A 19,745-nucleotide genomic window follows, 5' to 3' on the forward strand; every position below is an offset into this window, starting at 1 on the left:
AAGGGAACACTCCTGCACTGTTGGTGGGAATGTATATTGGTGTAGGCACTGTGGAAAACAGTATGGAGAACAGTATGGAGATTCCTCAAAAAGCTAAAAATAGAGTTGCCATATGATCCAGCAATCCCACTTCTGGACAAATATCTGGACAAAACTGTAATTCAAAAAGATACATGCACCGCAAGGTTCATAGCGGCACTATTTACAATAGGCAAGACACGGAAACAACCTAAATGTCCATTGACAGATGAATGGATAAAGAAGATGTGGTACATACATACAATGGAATATTACTCAGCCATAAAAAAGAATGAAATAATGCTATTTGCAGCAACATGGATAGACCTAGAGATTATCATACTAGGTGAAGTAGGTCAGAAAGAGAAAGACAAATACCATATGATATCACTTATATGTGGTATGACACATACAATGACACAAATGAACTTATCTACGAAACAGAAACAGACACACAGACATAGAGAACAGACTTGTGGTTGCCAAGGGGGAGGGGTGTGGGGGGAGGGATTGTTTGGGAGTTTGGGATTAGCAGATGCAAACTATTATATATAAAATGGATAAACAACAAGGTCCTACTGTAGAGCACAGGAAACTATATTCAATATCCTGTGATAAACCAAAATAGAAAAGAATATGAAAAAGAATGTATATATATGTATAACTGAATCACTTTGCTGTACAGCAGAAATTAATTTACACAACATTGTAAGTCAACTATGCTTGAATAAAAAAAATAATAAGCTGTTTGGACAAGCACAAGATTTGAGAGACAGCCAAGAGCTGGGGCAGGGTTGAATGACAAATTTCACCTCCAGCATCCACTGGCAGTGGCCTCATCCACTCCTTCAAGACTGGGAGAGGTAGTTGTTTTATCTACTGTACAGAAACCAACACAGAAAGTCAAGCAAAATGAAGAAACAGAGGAATATGTTCCAAATGAAAAAATAAGATAAAATCTCAGAAGGAAACTTAATGAAACAGAGATAAGTAATTTACCTGATAAAAAATTAAAACTAATGGTCATAAAGATGCTTACTGAACTGAAGAGAAGAATAGATGAACACACTGAGAATGTCAAGAGAGAGATGGAAAATATAAGAAAGTACGAAACAGAAGTAACAGAGCTGAAGAATATAATAACTGAAAAATACACTTAACGGTTCAACAGCAGACAAGATGAAGCAGTAGAAAGAATCAGTGAACATGAAGACAAGGCAGTGAAACTCAATCAGGGCAGCAAATAGAAGGAGAAAAATAACTTGTTACATACAAGGGAACCCCCATAAGACTATCAGCAGATTTTTCAGCAGAAAAAAACTTTTCAGGCCAGAAGGGAGTGTCATGATATATTCAAAGAGCTGAAAGGGGAAAAAACTTGCAACCAAGAATACTCCACCTGACAAAGTTATCATTCAGAATTGAAGGATAAAGAGTTTTCCAGAAAGCAAAAGCTCAAGGAGTTCATCACCATTAAACCAGCCTTAAAAGAAATGTTAAAGGGACTTCTTTAAGCTGGAAAGAAAGCTGTAAGACATTGAGGAAATTAAGAAAACAATCTCATTTACAATTGCATCAAAAAGAATAAAATACCTAGGAATAAATTCAACCAAGGAGGTCAAAGACCTACATACTGAAAACGATAAGACATTCAGAAAAGAAATTGAAGAAGACACAGCTAAATGGAAAAATATTCTATGCTCATGGATTAGAAGAATTAATATTGTTAAAATATCCATACTACCCAAAGCAATCCACAGATTAAAAGCAATCCCTATAAAAATTCCAATGGCATTTTTTACAGAAATAGAACAAACAATCCTAAAATTTGTATGGAACCACAAAAGAGCCTGAAGAACCAAGCAATCTTGAGAAAGAAGAATAAAGCTGGAGGCATCATGCTCCCTGATTTGCCTATCTGGGATAAATCCCACTTGGTCATACTGTATAACTTTTTATACACTGTTGGATTTGATTTGCTAACATTTGTTAAGGATTTTTGCATCTATGCTTATGAGAAATATTAGTCTGTTGTTCTTCTTTCTTGTAATGTCTTTGTCTGGTTTGGGTATTAGGGTAATGCTGGCCTTACAGAATGAGTTAAGAAGTGTTCTCTCTTCTTCTATTTTCTGGAAGAGACTGTAGAGAATTTATATACTTTCTTCCTTAAGTGTTTGGTAGAATTCACCAGTGAACCCATGTGGGCCTGGTGCTTTCTGTTTTAGAAGGTTATTAGTTACTGATCCAATTCATTATAATAGACAAAGGTCCATTCAGATCATCTATTTCTTCTTGTGAGTTTTCATAGAGATTTACTTTTTAAACATTACTTTTAATTTCTAAAAGTAAATATATACTCATAAAAAATGTGGAAAACAAAAAAAGATGGAAATCACAATTATGCATTACTTTCCAACTCAGAAGAATTTGTTAATATTTTTGAATATTTCCTCCCAGAATGTTTGTGTGTATGTGTGCATATATTTTAAAAACATAATTGAATTACTTTATTTATAACATTTTATCCTTCCTTTAAATGTAACATTCTATTACCAGCATAGTTTTAGTCATTAAGAACTCTTAATAAACATTTTCCAAATTAGAAATGTTAACTTACATCTCTGTGTTTCAGTTTTCTCATGTGTAAAATAGGTTCAATAATATACACATCTCATAGGACAGTTGTGAAAAATAAATGAGATAATGCATGCAAACATGTGTAAAGTGCCTAGCATGTAGATTGTTAAAAATGGCCATAAATTCCTCCATCCTATGTGCATGCCCTTTTGTAGTGTGTCTTAGCTATAACCGACCAGGAAGTAAACTCTACTCCACTTCCTTGATTCTTGGCATGGCTTTGTGACTTGCTTTGGCCAACAGAATGTGGCAAAAATGAAGTTGTGTAGCTAATGAGCCAAGTGCTTACTATACCTTGCAGCTTCTGGTCTGACTCTACTGGAACCCTGAGACCATGATGTGAAAGACACATGGCCCAGACAACAGCCATAGCCATCAGCTAGATAGGGAGGTGAAGTACCTTAGACCACCTAACCCCCTTCCTCCAACCTGAGCTCTCAGATAACCACAATTACATGAGGGAAACCAGGCGAGACTGGAACTGCCTAGCTGAGACCAGCCCAAATAAAATGGTTGTTACTTTAGCTTCTAGGTTTTCAGGTGGTTGTTACACAGCAATAAAAAGATAACTGATACAGTGATGATTAAATATTATTATTATTACTGCCATATAAATCTAAAAGGTGAGACTATGATACTGGGATACTTATCTAAGCACTTTAAAATGTCTTTAAGCATTTAACACATATTTTACTGTCTCATATACATAAAGCAGAGTCTTAATATTCAGGCCATGGTGGACATCAATACCACAAAGAAATCTATTCACATACATTTCCTAATCCCAAAGAACTAACAAATAAATTACTGGAGATCTTTCTTCACGTGTAACCTTTTTTTTTTTTTTTTAATATTTTTTTGGGACTTCCCTGGTGGTCCAGTGGTTAAGACTCCACGCTCCCAACGCAGGAGGCCCGGGTTTGATTCCTGGTCAGGGAACTAGATCCCGCATGCCACAACTAAAAGATCCTGCATGCCTCAATTAAGACCCAGCGTAGCCAAATAAATAAAAGAATAAATAAATATTTTTAAAAAACACCATTTCCCACATGAAAATAAAAAATAAAAATATTTTTAAAATTTTATTTTTCTTGGCTGTGCCGCTTCCCAGGCATGAAGATCCCAACCAGGGATAGATCACACGCCCTGTGCAGTGGAAGCGTGAAATCTTAACCACTGGACCATCTTAATCCCAAGATTAGTACATCTTTATTTGAATGTGCATGGTAGTGAATTGGCAGAAATGTATAATTAAGTAATTATGGCAGCAATGCTATTTTTTTCATGAAGTTTTCATGAAATCAGCTACCCTTGGGCAATAGAGGGAGTTGACGGGAAATTAGCCTCTTATTTTGTCCCCCTTGCCTCATTGCAAAATGAAACAGAATCTACAAGATGATGATGGTGATTACAATGGCTACATTTGTTGAGTGCTTAGTATATATAGCAGACACTATGCCAACTATTTTAGATGCATTTATTCCTCATAACAGGTTATTTGGTATTGTTATCCTAATATGGATCAGGAATCTGAGCTGGAGCAGTTAAGTGATTCAAGATTAACCAGCTAGCAACTGAGCTGAAGTTTAAACTTAAGATCTATCTAACTTCAAAGCCTAAGCTTTTTAACCATTAATTAAGCTTTTTAGTTGCCTTCCACAACTTGCTTCTGGTAAATACACTGTTGACACTCTGCAGGTTCTTGAAGAATAGGCTATCTGTTTAAAAATCACTTTCAGGGGGCTTCCCTGGTGGCGCAGTGGTTAAGAATCCGCCTGCCAATGCCAGGAACAAGGGTTCGAGCCCTGGTCCTGGAAGATCCCACATGCTGTGGAGCAACTAAGCCTGTGCGCCACAACTACTGAGCCTGCGCTCTAGAGCCTGCGAGCCACAACTACTGAAGCCCGCGCGCCTAGAGCCTGTGCTCCGCAACAAGAGAAGCCACCGCGATGAGAGGCCCACGTACCGCAATGAAGAGTAGCCAGCCCCTGCTCGCCACAACTAGAGAAAACCCACGTGCAGCAATGAAGACCCAACACAGCCAGAAATAAATAAAATAAAATAAATAAATTTTTATAAAAAATAATTTTCAATCTAATCATTTAAATGCTTAAAACAGGGGGTCACTTAAAAAAGTGAGAGATATTTCAACTCTCTGAAAAGCAAATGTGACCCCACATTCTGTTTCATTGGCTTAAAATGTCCTGTAAATGAGATAGTTCTGAGAACCAGGGAAGGGGTTAAAAAATGGACTCCCAAATCCCATACCTCAGAGTGTGTTGTAGTGGGAGTAGCCTTTAAAAAACGCTACCGGGGCTTCCCTGGTGGCGCAGTGGTTAAGAATCTGCCTGCCAATGCAGGGCACATGGGTTCGAGCCCTGGTCCGGGAAGATCCCACATGCCGCGGAGCAACTAAGCCCGTGCGCCACAACTACTGAGCCTGCGCTCTAGAGCCTGCGAGCTACAACTGCTGAAGCCCGTGCACCTAGAGCCCATGCTCTGCAACAAGAGAAGCCACCGCAATGAGAAACCTGCGCACTGCAACGAAGAGTAGCCCCCGCTCGCCGCAACTAGAGAAAGCCTGCGCGCAGCAACAAAGACCCAACGCAGCCAAAAATAAATAAATGAATAAATAAATAAACAAAACAAAACAAAACAAAACAAAAAAACCGCTACCAACCACCCCGAGCTGTAATGCGAAGAATGACTAGAGATGACACAGCAAGACCACTTAGGAACATCAGGACTGGTTCATGGCAGCATTGCTTGCAGTGCTAATGCCAAGCAGGCACGTATGCTCATTTGTAAAAAATACACTTTTTAGGGTAATATAAAACAACCTATCTTCTAAGTAATAATTATACTGCCTCTAGGCTTAATTCTTGTAGGAATGGTTATGGAAATGCATATATTTTTTTCTACTCTTGGTAACAAGCAGATGCTTTACTGAGAGTGTTTACATACACCTTTTTCTGAAATAGAAACCCATAAATAAATATTGTGCTTATAAATGCCATACACCTGGTCTCCCACAGATGCACATGAAGGAAAAATTTGAAAAGTTTAATAACGTCCCCAGAGAGGTTCAAATTTACAATCCACAACTTTTATCAAGAGTCAGAAAATTCTATAAAAAATATATTCTATTAAATCTTTTCCAGAAACATGTTTTGTACATATTCATGAATGCCTATTTTCCTGCCACCAGAAGCTGTCCTTAATCTCAGCATCAGAAATTGCCATGGAGCTATAGTCACTGACTAAGGAGTATTCTGTAAAACTTCACATTACATATTTCTGATTTTAATTAGGATAATTTACCTTTCTCTCAATTCGAAATGCCGGAATATGTTAAAAGAAAGAGGGAGAAAAGGAAAAGTGAAGAAAGCTTGATGACCTATTTTCACATACCTCAAATGTTCACTCTTTAAAAAAGTTTTCCGGTAAAACATATATTACATAAAATGTATGATTTTAACTAGTTTTAGGTGTACAATTCAGTAACAGTAAGTATATTCATAATGTTGTGCAACTATCACCACTGTCCTTTTCCAGAAATTTTCATTGTCCCAAACAGAAACTCTGTACCCACTAAATAATAACTCCTCAGTCCCATCTCCTGCCAGGCCCAGGTAACCTCTATTCTACTTTTTGTACCTATGAAGTTGCCAATTATAGGTGCCTCATATAAGTGGAATCATACAATATTTGCTCCTTTGTGTCTGGATTATTTCACTTGGCATAATGTTTTCAAGGTTCATCACTATGGTGGCAAGTACCAGTACTTCCTTCCTTTTTAAAAAAAAATTTATTTATTTATTTATTTTTTGCTGCCTTGGGTCTTCGTTGCTGCGCACAGGCTTTCTCTAGTTGTGGAGAATGGGGGCTACTCTTCATTTTGGTGTGCAGGCTTCTCATTGCAGTGGCTTCTCTTGTTGCAAAGCACAGGCTCTAGGCACACGGGCTTCGGTAGTTGTGGCGTGCGGGCTCAGTAGTTGTGGCACACAGTCTTAGTTACTCTGAGGCATGTGGGATCTTCCCGGACCAGGGATCGAACCTGTGTCCCCTGCATTGGCAGGCAGATTGTTAACCACTGTGCCACCAGGGAAGTCCACTTCATTCCTTTTTGAGGCTGCATAATATTCCATAGTATTTATATCCATTCATCTGTTGACACTTAGTTATTTCCACTTTTTGACTATTGTGAACAATGCTGCTATGAACATTGGTGTTCAAATAGCTGTTTCAGTCCCTGCTTTCAATTCTATTCAGTATATACCTGGAAGTGTAATACTCACTTCAGTAAATTCTGAAGAAAAAGAGAACGGATGCATACACTTAAATATTAAAACGTATGTTCAGAGCTGGACCTAGAAGGCCAAGTTGGGTGGATTGAGGGATGCCTGAAAAGCTACCTTAACTGTTCTATAATAAAACTATAGTTCCACTGACTCAAGGTATTGGGAAATTCTGTTTTGATGAGAGCTTATTATTTGGAAAGGTTCAAAATGAGAGCTTATATCTAAGAAACTAAACCTCCCCAATATCACCAATAAAAGGTTGTGAGCTTCTTCATTTCCACAGTTTCAATGTTTTCCCTTAAACTGATTGACTAGAGTGCCCTCATGTGTCTGTATTTTTATACTACAGTGGTTTTGAAAAAGATTTAATATTGGAATCAGAACTGGGGAGGAAATTTAAGTATCATCGTTTAAAAAGTTGACTGCATGCAAGGTCCCACCCCTAAGCATCTTAAAAAAAAATTTTTTTTAGTGATGTAAATCACATGCATAAAAGACAATCTAAAATGTATAGCTACAATGTAAAGAATGAGAAACCACACCCCTTTTAGTGAGAAAGAGTACATTACTAGTGCCTTAGAAACTCCCTGGATGCCCTTCATAAATTGCATGAAGCTTACTCAGAGGTAACACTGTCCTGAATTTAGTGTTTTCATCCCCTTGCTTCTCGTTATAGTTTTAACACTTGTGTTTGCTTCCCTATATAGTATTTTTTGGGGGGGGGTACGTTCCTATTTTTGAACTTTTCATAGATTGAATCTTATTGTGTTTTCTGTGACTTGCTTTTTTTATTCTACCTTTTCCGAAAGAATGTTGATTCATTTGTTCACTTTCAAGTCTTCATGGTACTCCACTTTATAAATAGTCTTGATATTCAGATTGTTTCTAGTTATTATGAATAAAGATTTTAGAACATTATTCAACATGTTGCCTGGTGCTCATGTGTAGCAGTTCCCCTAGGGTATACTAATAGGAGTGCAATACATGAGTCTTAAGGGGTGTGCATATCTAGTCTTTCCAGGTAATGCCGGTTTTTCCAAAGTGGATGAGAGTAGCCCATAATAATTCCCTTTCCTCCAAATTCTTGCCAGCACTTGGTCATCAGACTTTTACATTCCCGCCAATCTAGTAGAGTGAAATGTTATCTCATTGTGGTTTAAATGTGCATTATGATTATTCATAAGGTTGGGCATCTTTTCCATGTTTCCAAGTAATTTGTGTTTTCTCTCCTATGAAATGCCTATCACGTCTTTTCCCACTTTTCTATTGGATTGTCTTTTCCTTACTGACTCATAGGCATTCGTTTTTTCTTTAAGGTGCTATTTTTTAAAAAGAGCAAGAAATAACATTCATGGAGAAGAGTATGCACAACATGAAAGCACTGTTTAAACAATAATTTAAAATCAAACAACTGTGCAACCACCACCTAGGTCAAAAAACAGAATGTTCTCAACGCTCCAGAAGCACGTCCTCTCCCTCCCTGGTCACAGTCCCCTTCTTTGCTCAGAGGTAACTACCATTCTGACTTTTGTAGTAATTACTTCATTGATTTTCTCTTTATAACTACATCACCTGGAAATGCATCCTGAACAACATAGTTTAGTACTGCCTACTTCTGGATGTTAAAATGGATTCCCACAGTAAATATTCCTTTGTCTTTGGCTTCTTACACCCAGAACTATGTTTGCGAATTTCATGCTGTTTCATGTAGCTACTGGTTGGCCAAAAAGTTCCTTCAGTTTTTAAGCAAAAATAAAAGACACATTTTTCATTTTCACCAAGAACTTTATTGAGCAACCTATTCACCCTTTTGTTCCACTACCTTCTGCCTTTTTTCAGGCAACTTCATAATTCCATCTTCCCAAAACTTTTTATCTTTTTGAGCAAAGAACTTTTCCGGGTGCCTTTCACAGCCTTCCAGGGAATTGAAATTTTTTCCATTAAGAGAATTTTGTAAAGACCGAAATAAATGGAAATCCGAAGGTGCAATCAATGTCTGGTGAAAACGGCGGATGAATCAGAACTTCCCAGCCAAGCTGTAACAGTTTTTGCCTGGTCATCAAAGATGCATGCAGCCTTGCATTATGCTGATGAAAGAGTATGCATTTTTTGTTGACTAATTCCAGACATTTTTCTTCGAGTGCTCCTTTCAGTTGGTCTAATTGGGAGCAGTAGTTGTTGAAATTGTTTGGTTTTTCTGGAAGGAGCTCACAGTAGAGGACTCCCTTCCAATCCCACCATATGCGCGACATAACCTTCTTTGGATGAAGGCTGGCCTTTGGTGTGGTTGGTGGTGGTTCATTTCGCTTGCCCCACGATCTCTTCCATTCCACATTATTGTACAGTATCCGCTTTTCATCGCCCGTCACAATTTGTTTTAAAAACAGAATGTTTTCGTTATCTTTAAGTAGAGAATCGCATGCGGAAATATGGTCAAGAACGTGTCTTTCGCTTAACTTACGTGGAACCCAGACATCAAAGCGATTCGCATAACCCAGCTGGTGCAAAGGATTTTCAACGCTTGATCTGGATATTTTGAGTATGCTGCCTATCTACCGCATGGTATAACGTTGATTGTCCTCCATTAATGTCTCGATTTGACTGCTATCAACTTCAACTGGTCTAACCCAAGCGATGAATTTTGCAAACCACTTTTTTTTTTTTGAGAAGTTTTCTTTCTTTTTTTTTTTTTTTTAATAGATTTATTTATTTTTATTTATTTATTTTTGGCTGCGTTGGGTCTTCATTTCTGCACATGGGCTTTCTCTAGTTGCGGCGAGCGGGGGCTACTCTTCATTGTGGTGCGCAGGCTTCTCATTGCAGTGGCTTCTCTTGTTGCGGAGCACAGGCTCTAGGTGCGCGGGCTTCAGTAGTTGTGGCACGCAGGCTCAGTAGTTGTGGCTCACGGGCTCTAAAGCGCAGGCTCAGTAGTTGTGGCGCACGAGCTTAGTTGCTTTGCAGCATGGGGGATCTTCCCGGACCAGGGCTCGAACCCGTGTTCCCTGCATTGGCAGGCGGATTCTTCACCACTGCGCCACCAGGGAAGCCCTGCAAACCACTTTTGACACGTTTGATCCGTCACAGCACTGTCTGCATATGCTGCACAAATCTTTTTGTGCGTTTCAGCTACATTTTTACCTTTCTTGAAATAATAAAGCATAACATGCCGAAAATATTGCCTTTTTTCCTTCCATCTTCAACATTAAGATGGCTACACAAAAATTCACCAATTTTTATGTCTTTTTTTAAATGCATGCTGATATGACAGCTGTCACATACAATCTAACAAAACTGTTTCCAATGAAGTGAAAGACAACCAGGCACTGCTAGAGACAGCTTACCGGAAAAAACGCTTGAACTTCTTTGCCACCTCAACCGTCTGTTCATCCTGGTTGCGTATGCCACCCACTGCTGTTGGGTGGTTGTGCTGCTGCACGGTCTACCACAATTCACTGAAGTATCGTCGCCTCGGACACTTGCAGGGGTTTCCAGAGTTCGTCCTTATTAACGACACAGCCAGGAATATTCCTGTAGCGTCTCCGGGTGTCCTTGAGCCAGGTTTTCTCTAGGGTAAATACCACAGAGCGGAATTGTTAGATCGGAAGTACACGCACCTTCACCTCTGCTTCCCAACCCTCAACCGCCCAGAGTGGGCACACGGCCTACGCCGCCGCCAGCGTCAGAGGATCCCCGCGGTCCACCCACGGCGGTCAGAGCGTCTCATTTCTGCCAAGCCAGCGGGTGCAGTGTGTCTAGAATACAACCAGCCTAAGCCGGTCCCTGTGGTTTTAGCGCGTCCCCGGGTTAGCACTGCGCCCGAACGCCTTCTGCGTTGACCGGCCACCTGGCTTCCTCTGTTTTAAAGCACTTGCCCAACTCTTCTGCCCACTTCCCACCGGGATGTCTGTGCTTTTCTCCAGGAGTCCTTGGGCCTCCCGGACACTAGCTTTCCAGCCACCACACGCCTGTCGGGCGTCTCCTCCGGGCCTGCCGCTTCTTTCTCTGAGAAGTTTTTTTTTCTTTTTTTTTCACTTTAGTCAGATTTGCCAGCCTTCCCCCGTTAGGGCTTGTAGTACCACGCAACCCACCCCTTGGCCGTGAAGGCAGCCCACGGTTATTCCGAGCGCGCCCTCACCCTTACCTTCCGTAACCCGTCGTCCGCCTCCTTCAGGCAGCCCCTCCGCGCGCGAGCCCGCCCCTCAGCGCCTCGCCCGCGACGCCGGCGCCCGCCCTTTCCCAGGACGCAGCGCGCAGGCGCGCCCGCCGGGCCCCCCGCACCGCCTAGTGCGCCTGCGCCGAGAGACGCCCCGCCCCCAAGCCGGTCGTCTATAAATTCTCGAGCGTCTCCTCGCGAGAGTCTTGGTTCCTATGCTCGCTGTTGGGGTCGGAGGTCAGGGCGAGGGTCTAGCGGGCAGCAGGAGGAAGATGGCGGTGGAGTCGCGCGTTACTCAGGAGGAGATTAAGAAGGAGCCCGAGAAGCCCATCGATCGGGAGAAGGTGCGGGTCTGGAGAGGTAGAGGGGGCCCCGGGGCGGAGGGGCGGCCGGGAGGGGGCGGCCGTGCGGGGGTGGAGAGGAAGGAAGGGGCCGCGCTCGCCGCCGCCTGACTCTCGCCTCTCCCGCCCCCAGACCTGCCCGCTGTTGCTGCGCGTCTTCACCACCAACAACGGCCGCCACCACCGCATGGACGAGTTCTCCCGCGGAAACGTGCCGTCCAGCGAGCTGCAGATCTACACCTGGTGAGTCAGGGCCTGGCGTCGGGGCGGGGGTCGCTGGGGGCCCGCCTGCCGCGTTTTCAGTTCCTCCAGCGCTCGGGGCCTCTGGGCGCAACTCGCGGGAAGTCGGGGTCTCAGCTGTTGGAGAAATGGGTATTTGCTTATCTTGTGGCGCTTTTACGTCTGAGGTTGAAACTTTTGGGTTGTAAAGAATTGAGCCAATGTTGCTGTCACTGTCGTGGCTGCTTGGTACGAAAGTGACACGTAGGTCGTTCAGTGCGGTAGCCGCCCCTAAACTTGGTCGAGTTTGTGGTGCTAGAATAACATGGGGAGGGGGAGTGGTGCTGTTGGGTGATATTTGTCGTCCTCGTAGAGCGTCTGCACATAATACTAAGCCTTAGGTGTCGTAACATGGAAAAAAACAGAACCGCGTGGTTTTTGTTGTGGTGCTTAATGGAGAAGCTTTTGATGTGTGTTTCCTGAAGACCTGCCCCTGAGCGTTTCCCCCTCAAGTGTACCTTTCCTACCCCGCGTCTGACTAGGAGCATCACATACAGCAAGCTGCATGCAGCTCCTTGGTTGGACATTATCGTGGCTTTTTAGTAGCAGTAAAAGGTGTATAATTTTTAAAAATACATCTAGTATGGTAAAATATATGTGATATTTGCCATTTTGTTTATGGGTACAATTTGATGGCATTAAATATATTCACATTGTGCAACCATTACCACTATTTCCAAAACTTTTAAATTCCCCCCAACAGAAATTCTGTACCCAGTAAGCAGTAACAATGGGAATTCCTCCCTTACCCCAGTCCCTGGTAGACAATCCTCTATGTCTATATGAATTTGCCTATTCTAAGTATTTCATATAAGTGCTCTCATATCGGATTTGTCCTGTTTTGTCTGGCTTATTTCACTTATGTTTACAAGGTTCATCATGGTTTAGTATATAACAAAAAGTCATTCTTTCTTAGGGTTGAATAATATTTCATTGGAAGGATGTGCTACATTTTGTCTGTCCACTTGTCTGTTGATGAACACTTCAGGGGTTGTTTCCACCTTTCAGCGAAATTTATGTAGTATGATTCTAGTTCAATATTATTCCAGGATAAAAGTTCAGGAAGGTTGATTTAACTTATAGGGAAGAACTGTTATCAATAGATTGATGAACACCTCTGTTCAGATGTTAAAGTCTATATTTACTCCAACAAATTAGAAGTTCCTATTTGCCAGGTGCTTTGCTTAGACCCAGAGGGTATAAAGGGGGTACTGCCCCTCTAGAGTAAACACAATCTCAGAGAGACAGCAGATGAAATAAATGCTAATTAAGACTTTAGGGTGGAGATGGCAGGGTGGGATTGTTCCACAGACTCTCTCAATCAAGAAAGAAATTACAAAAATTTCCCCTTCCTAAACTGTCCTGTCCATAAACTGCAACCAAACTAGGAAAGACAACCTTATGTTATACCTCAAAATGGTGGCCAAAGACAGGATGGTTGGTGAGGGGTAGCACAGAGCCCTGCTGCCACTCCCAGAAGCAGTAATGAGGGAAGATTGGGAATTCTCAGTTTGTAGAAGTAGACTGAGGGGCCAAAGTAGGAGGCCTCAAGACAAGTCAGGGAAAAGGAGTGAGGTCCAGAGGAGCCCAGCAGAGGCTGGTTGAGTTTGCTGAGGTCCAGGGCACCGTGTGGCGCTGCGGGAACACCCACACACCACAGGAGAGATGCGTCCTGTGCTTGGGTGGTCACTAAACAGGTTACTGGAGAATTATGTAGATCACTGTAACAGGGTTCAATCAGAAAACAGACCAATAGGAGATGTAGAGAGATTTATAGCAAAGAATTGGTTCACACAGCTGTGGGGACTGCTTAGGTACCCAAGTCCCTAGTCTGTGGTGCATAACCTGTGGTGCAGGTTATGATGAAGGGCAGGCTGGAACTCTCCAGCATAAGCTGCTGAATTTCTTCAGGGAAGTCGTAGCTCTGCTCTGAAGGCCTTTTCAATTGATTGCATGAGGCTCACTCATTGATTGAAAGAGGTTTACTCAGATTATCTAGGATAATCAGCCTTAAAGTCAACTGATTATAGACTTTAATCCCATCTAAAGAACACCTTACACAACACCTACCTTAGTGTTTGAATAACTAGGGGCTGTAGCTTCTCGAAATTGACACATGAAACTGACCCTCACAGTCACCTAGCAAAGGCTTCAACCCCTAGAGCGCTCTAGCATTTGTCACCTGTGTACTCACCCTTTAGACTGCTAGTCAGAAAGCAACACTTGGCACTCCAGCTGTTGGTCTGGGGATAGTCCTCAGCAGGTGGGAAGCTTGTGGAGGACTCACACTAAGGACTGACGAAAGGTGTGAACCGAATTCCCCACGTTCATTATGAGCAAGATGACAGTATGTGGGAAATGTTGTTGGAGAGGAAGAAAGAGTCCTTTCTGGTACATATCATAAGTATACACTGTACACACCAGAGAATAATTGACACAGAATAAACATCATTAGAATGTCAGGTAAAAAAAGTTGAGATGAGTTGGAAGCAACATACAGAGATTTGAATAATGAGAGGTTGAAATAAAGCTGTGGTGGTGGAGATAGAGAAAAAAATAGGTTTGATCTGTCTTTTGGCTGTGCCACGTGGCATGTGGGATCTTAGGTTCCCGACCAGGGATTGACCCTGCATCTACTGCAGTGGAAGCGTGGAGTCTTAACCACTGGACCGCCAGGGAAGTCCAGTTTGATCTGTCTTTAGGAGGTAGAAACAACAGGATAGAGATGGGAAGAACTGAACAGTGCTTAGGTTTGTGACCTGGGCATCTAAGTGGGTGATGGTAGTTTTGAGGGTAATATGAGAGGAAGGACATGTTTTGCGGGGGACACTGTTGAGTTCTGTTATGGGCATATTGAGGAGGACTCAGCAGCAGGAGAGAACAGAAGTTGATGTGGTCATCATGGATGTTTTTGTTCTCACTGCAGTTGAAGCCATGGTTCTACTTGAGGATGATGTGGTAGAGATGGTGTAAATAGGGTGCAGAGTTAAAACTAGATGATGTCTTGGGTGTTTGATTCCCTGCTCGATGCTGTCCGTTGGAGTTCGCATCTTAACAGGTGCCTTGTATCCACGGTCATCGTATAGCACTCTGCAGGCCGTGTTGCTTCAAGTTCCAAGTCCTCCGTTTCATGTTCCCAGTTGTCAGGGAAGAAAACAATTCAGAAACTTAGACTGTTGCTTATAATACAAGATGCTTATATTTTAAAAGGTTTTTCCAGATTGTGCCATATTAGCTCAAGGGACTATATTAAATTCTGAGTTCAAATAGAAGTTGGCAGGGCAAGAATATATATTGTGAAAGGAGCCTATGCTTAGTCTTGAAAATTCCATAGGTTTCATTGGCTTTAGGAGTCCATCTATTGTAAAACTCATCAGAACATTTAATCTTAGAAAGGAGATGCTAAAATGTAGAAAAGTATGTCTTTGAAATAATGCAAAACAATTATTTTAAGAATTTGGATTAATTTGGACTAGTTATCCTTAGGTGGGTAAATCACTAGGCCAGTGACATGTTACATAGCAACAAAAAGTAGCATATGTAATTCTGAAGTCCCTTTTAGCATATTACCAGTCTGACCTTAATTCATGAAAATTTCAAACACTGAGGCTGGTGAGGGGAATATTTGGGGGCAAATAGTATTAGTAGGTGCTTTAAAATTAACTCAGTTGTAAGACCCTGACAGTTTCTAAAAATTGTAAAGTTGCAATTGAGACACATGTAATTAACTCACTGTGTGTCAGTATCCTTGGTTACATCATTGCTGATTAATCAAATGTAATGTCTTTTTTTCTAAAAAAAAATTCAGGATGGATGCAACCTTGAAAGAACTGACTAGTTTAGTAAAAGAAGTCTACCCAGAAGCCAGAAAGAAGGGCACACACTTCAATTTTGCAATTGTTTTTACAGATCTTAAAAGGCCTGGCTATCGGTAGGTAACTTTTCATTCTTAATTCCTATAATCTCTTTGATTTCAGTATGTTTTAACTGATAGGGATAATCCCTTCAACGAATCTCTTTAGTGGAGGGGGAACTACAGATTTATACATCTTAATATCTGGTTTAGATTAATGTAGTACTTACATTTTAACTGTGCTGTAAGATAATGGAGCAAGTCCGGCCCCACGGTCACTTTGTAGCACACACTGGCATTGACCAGCCACCCTTTAACAGTTGGTCTCCTTCCCTGCAGAGTAAAGGAGATTGGCAGCACCATGTCTGGGAGAAAGGGGACTGACGACTCCATGACGCTGCAGTCGCAGAAGTTCCAAATCGGAGACTATCTGGACATAGCAATCACTCCTCCAAATCGGGCACCACCTCCTTCAGGGCGCATGAGGCCATACTGAATTTTATTTACTATTTCTTGAATTTATTTTCCATTCAGTTATGTAAAATAAACTTTTGCTTTTTCCTCCTCCCCTTATTGCCATTAAGCCTTTAAACGCTAAACAAATTGTAATGCATCTATTTAGGAGTTAGATTTGGCTTTGCTGTGGTATGAATATTAATAGAAGGTCCATGTTTCACATTCTTCTGTAAAATATGAAAAGTGCTCTTAGCATTATATGTAAAACTGTATTGTTAAATATATGTTGCAGTCACTTTGAGTGTGAAAGTTAACGGGGCATGGGTTCAGGGTTTAATTTAGTATTTGGGGTTTATGCTAAGTAGTGGAGTTGGTATGTTTAAGCCCAAATGGGGCAGAACAAGAAAGCCATGAGATTGTATTAAATAGAGCAGGAGTTTGTCGCCCAGAAGGTTGTATGGAGTTGGGAAGAAGACCTTTGGGAAGGTGGGAGAGGCAGCTGAGGCGTTTTGGAACAATCTGAGCTGAGGCAAGCTGAAGAAGCTGTCTGTTTGAAGGGAGCGGCCTGCCTGAATCAAGGTGTGATGACAAGTTAGAGAAAAGGAGAATGGGTGCCACAGTGAGGCCTTTTTATGTTTTAAAAATGGTGAGAATGGGGCATTCTGAGGGCAGGAAGTAGTATAGAGGAACAAGGGTTAGAACTTAGGATAAGGATGGGAAGGTTTACCTTGAAGATCTGAAAATACAGGGAGGAATGAAAGAAGAATCTTAAGATCAAGGGAGAAGGTCAGGGATGAGGTCAAGCAGGGGATGTTCACGCACGCTGTTCAGTGCTGGGGCTGACTCGTGTCTGATTTGAGAGGCGATATGCACAGTGGTTAAAACCAGTTGGGCTGAACATTTAAATCCTGGTCACACTAACAGCAACCTTGGACAAGTTACTTGAACCTGTTTTTTTGGTTTGTTTAAAATTTGTAAAATGGAGGTAACAGCCCATAGGATTGTGAAGACTAATTAAATGTTTGCAAAGGGCTTAGAATAGTGCCTGACATGTAAGAAACAAAGTTAGCTATAAAGTAGAGTTCAGTAAGAACGGGTGCCATCTCTACCACGGCACTGTTACAGTCTCATTTTGAAGTTTATAAACAGTGTGCAGTATGTGATAAGGCCAATTACCTTTCGTCTACTGCAGTAGAAAATTTTGAAAATGTGTATTCCAAAATTTGAAAAAATGTACTAGCAAAGTAAAATTGCAGTAATTTGATCTTGTACATACAAAAGCAGCCTTTTAAATCTAATGATTATAGGATTGGGGTCCCTGGTGCAGTCAACAGGTGACAGATGCAAGCCTGGAACCCAGATCTAGGGCCTCTTCTCCGCTGAAGTTTGCCCAAACCCTTAGATTCTTTATTCATTCACATTAGATAGGCTTGAGCTTCTTAAGTCACACAGTTAACTTAAACCTAATTTTTGGAGAAGAGAAGCCATGATTACCTTCCTGTTTATGGAGAAAATACGTACTATGCAGATCAAGAAGGCAGGAACTCATTAAAGGACTCTGAAAGCCAACTTTTCACAACGGTGTGAACTCCTACAATGGGGGCTTCACCTGTAATTCCAGGCGAGTTGAAAATAAAGCGGTTTATTTGCTTGGTTCCAACGTGGATTTTTTTTTTTTTTTAGGTAAAATTGGTACATAACAATATATTAGTCTCAGGTATACCACATAATTCATTATTTGTATGCACTACAAATTGATCACCACCACAAGTCTATAGTTGCCATCTGTTACCATACAGTTGACCCCCTTTACCCTTTTGCCCACCCCTACCCCCGTCACCACTGATAACCACCAGTCTGTTCTCTGTATCTGTGAGTTTGGTTCTGTTTTGTTGGTTGGTTTCGTGTTTTGGATTCTACATCTAAGTGAGATCATGTGGTACTTGATACCTTTCTCTAATTTCACTCAGTATAATGCCCTCTAGATCCAAGTTGTTGCTAATGGAAAGATTTCCTTCTTTTTTATGGCTGAGTAATATTTCATTGCATGTATATATGTGTATGTATGTGTCTGTATGTATCTCACAACTTTCTTATCCATTCATCCACCCACGGACCCTTAAGGTTGTTTGCATACCATGGCTATTATAAATAATTCTGTAGTAAACATGGGGGTGCAGATAGCTTTTCTCCACACCCTTGCCAGCACTTATCTCTCGTCTTTTTGACAGGTGTCAGGTGTTATTTTTGTGGTTTTGATTTGCATTTCCCTGATGATTAGTGATGTTGAGCACCTTTCCATGTGTCTGTAGGCCACCTCTATGTCCCAACATGGAATTTTTCCTTTAAAGATTGCAATCTTCCACCAGAAGTACAGTTAAAGAATCCCTAGTGAATTTATCATTGAATATAATGCTAAGAATGACGAGACTTGTACTTGGTCCTTATTCACCTCTGGCTGTGACAGTACGGCGTTGAGTGAGCAGCCGAGCTGTGTCATGGTCACCGTGACGGCACGTGCTCAGCCTTCGGCGTCCTGACTGCCTCACAGGCTCTTGCAGTGTTTTCCCTTCAGAGGGTGGTATCTACAGTTTTCTCACAGCGTACAGGAGCTTGGCATTTTCAGCTATTTACTGGATCCTCGGTAGGGAGTCGATGTTAAGTTTATACTTAAATTTTCATTACCATCCTGGGCGCTGGCTCGGGATGTTTCAGATGTCAACTCTGTGTGTGTGTGTGCATGTAGGGGCAGCTGTGAAGGGGAAAGAAAGCTGTTAAACTGTTAGGCAAACTCTTGTTACTCTTATATAGAGCAGAACTCAGCCTACCTGTTTCTGTTCTATCACAAACTCCAAACTTAGCTGTTGTGAAATTGAGCAGCTTATAATTTGAGTGCGGAGCTGTGCTGGGAGCTCGGGTGTGCCTGACCTCATGTAACCTTCAGCACTGAGGTGCAGGCAGCGGCTACCATGTTCACTTCAGCGGAAGTGGAGGCCCGCTTTAAGTAACAGCTCGCAAGTGGGCTGGGAAGCTAGGGAGCCAACGATAGGTGACTTGAAACATACGTTTCCAAAAACAGTGTTGTGCTGTCCTCAGCTCACTGCCAGCTGGCTTCCGCCCGCTGCACTGGTACTGCTCTCGTGGTGAAGCTGTCCTCTGCATTGCAGACTTCTGCCAGGGGACCGTCATCCAGAGTACGTGGACCTGCTTCAGTTTTGGTACAAACCAAAACACCTGTCTTTTAAAGAAATGATATGGTCATGGTTTCCAGGTGAGGTGTGAGTGTTCTGGTGTGTATTGTATTGCTTGGATATAGGTTGTTCTCACAAATTGCTACAGTTTCTTGGAACCTGTAACGGAACAAGCTTGAAGGAAGCATATTTATTCTGGTAGGATTAATCATGAACTAGGCAACTCTTCTATGAAGACAGTCATTGATCTCTCTCCCCCACCCCCGTAATCCCTAGGAGGAATAGGCTGAAACCTAAAAAGCAATTTTAGTACTAAATAAATACTAAGATAATTTTAATGAGCAAAACCCATCAGCCTGGGAATGTCGTGAGGAGTTTACTGTATAAAGGTGTTCTAATCACACGCCTACCTCAGAACATTGTTGAGAAGAGCCAAATGAAAGGGGGCTCAGAGGAGGGGCATGGTAGAGAGGGAACGTTCAATAAACAGCTGTTTTAAAAACAAAGAAGAAAAAA

The 19,745-nt window shown here is 41.7% G+C and overlaps 1 protein-coding gene across 1 annotated transcript; it reads left to right on the plus strand.

Moving 5' to 3' along the window:
• Window positions 1-11,322: 11,322 nt before the first annotated feature.
• Window positions 11,323-17,698, plus strand: SAP18 (Sin3A associated protein 18). The gene is made up of 4 exons (XM_068526668.1): window positions 11,323-11,453; window positions 11,584-11,693; window positions 15,538-15,660; window positions 15,922-17,698. The coding sequence occupies exons 1-4, from the start codon at window positions 11,325-11,327 to the stop codon at window positions 16,076-16,078; spliced, it is 519 nt and encodes a 172-aa protein (XP_068382769.1). The 5' UTR covers window positions 11,323-11,324; the 3' UTR covers window positions 16,079-17,698.
• The last annotated feature ends 2,047 nt before the right edge of the window (window positions 17,699-19,745 follow it).

The sequence above is a fragment of the Eschrichtius robustus genome, chromosome 18, assembly GCF_028021215.1.
Source record: "Eschrichtius robustus isolate mEscRob2 chromosome 18, mEscRob2.pri, whole genome shotgun sequence".
Taxonomy (NCBI): Eukaryota; Metazoa; Chordata; class Mammalia; order Artiodactyla; family Eschrichtiidae; genus Eschrichtius; species Eschrichtius robustus.

What these genes read in the sequence shown, in the direction of transcription:
- SAP18 (XM_068526668.1), top strand. Translation starts at nt 11,325, where the DNA reads ATGCTCGCTGTTGGGGTCGGAGGTCAGGGCGAGGGTCTAGCGGGCAGC. An exon ending in GAGCTGCAGATCTACACCTG is followed by an intron (nt 11,694 to 15,537) that starts GTGAGTCAGGGC and finishes AAAAAAATTCAG; the next exon opens with GATGGATGCAACCTTGAAAG. An exon ending in CTTAAAAGGCCTGGCTATCG is followed by an intron (nt 15,661 to 15,921) that starts GTAGGTAACTTT and finishes CCTTCCCTGCAG; the next exon opens with AGTAAAGGAGATTGGCAGCA.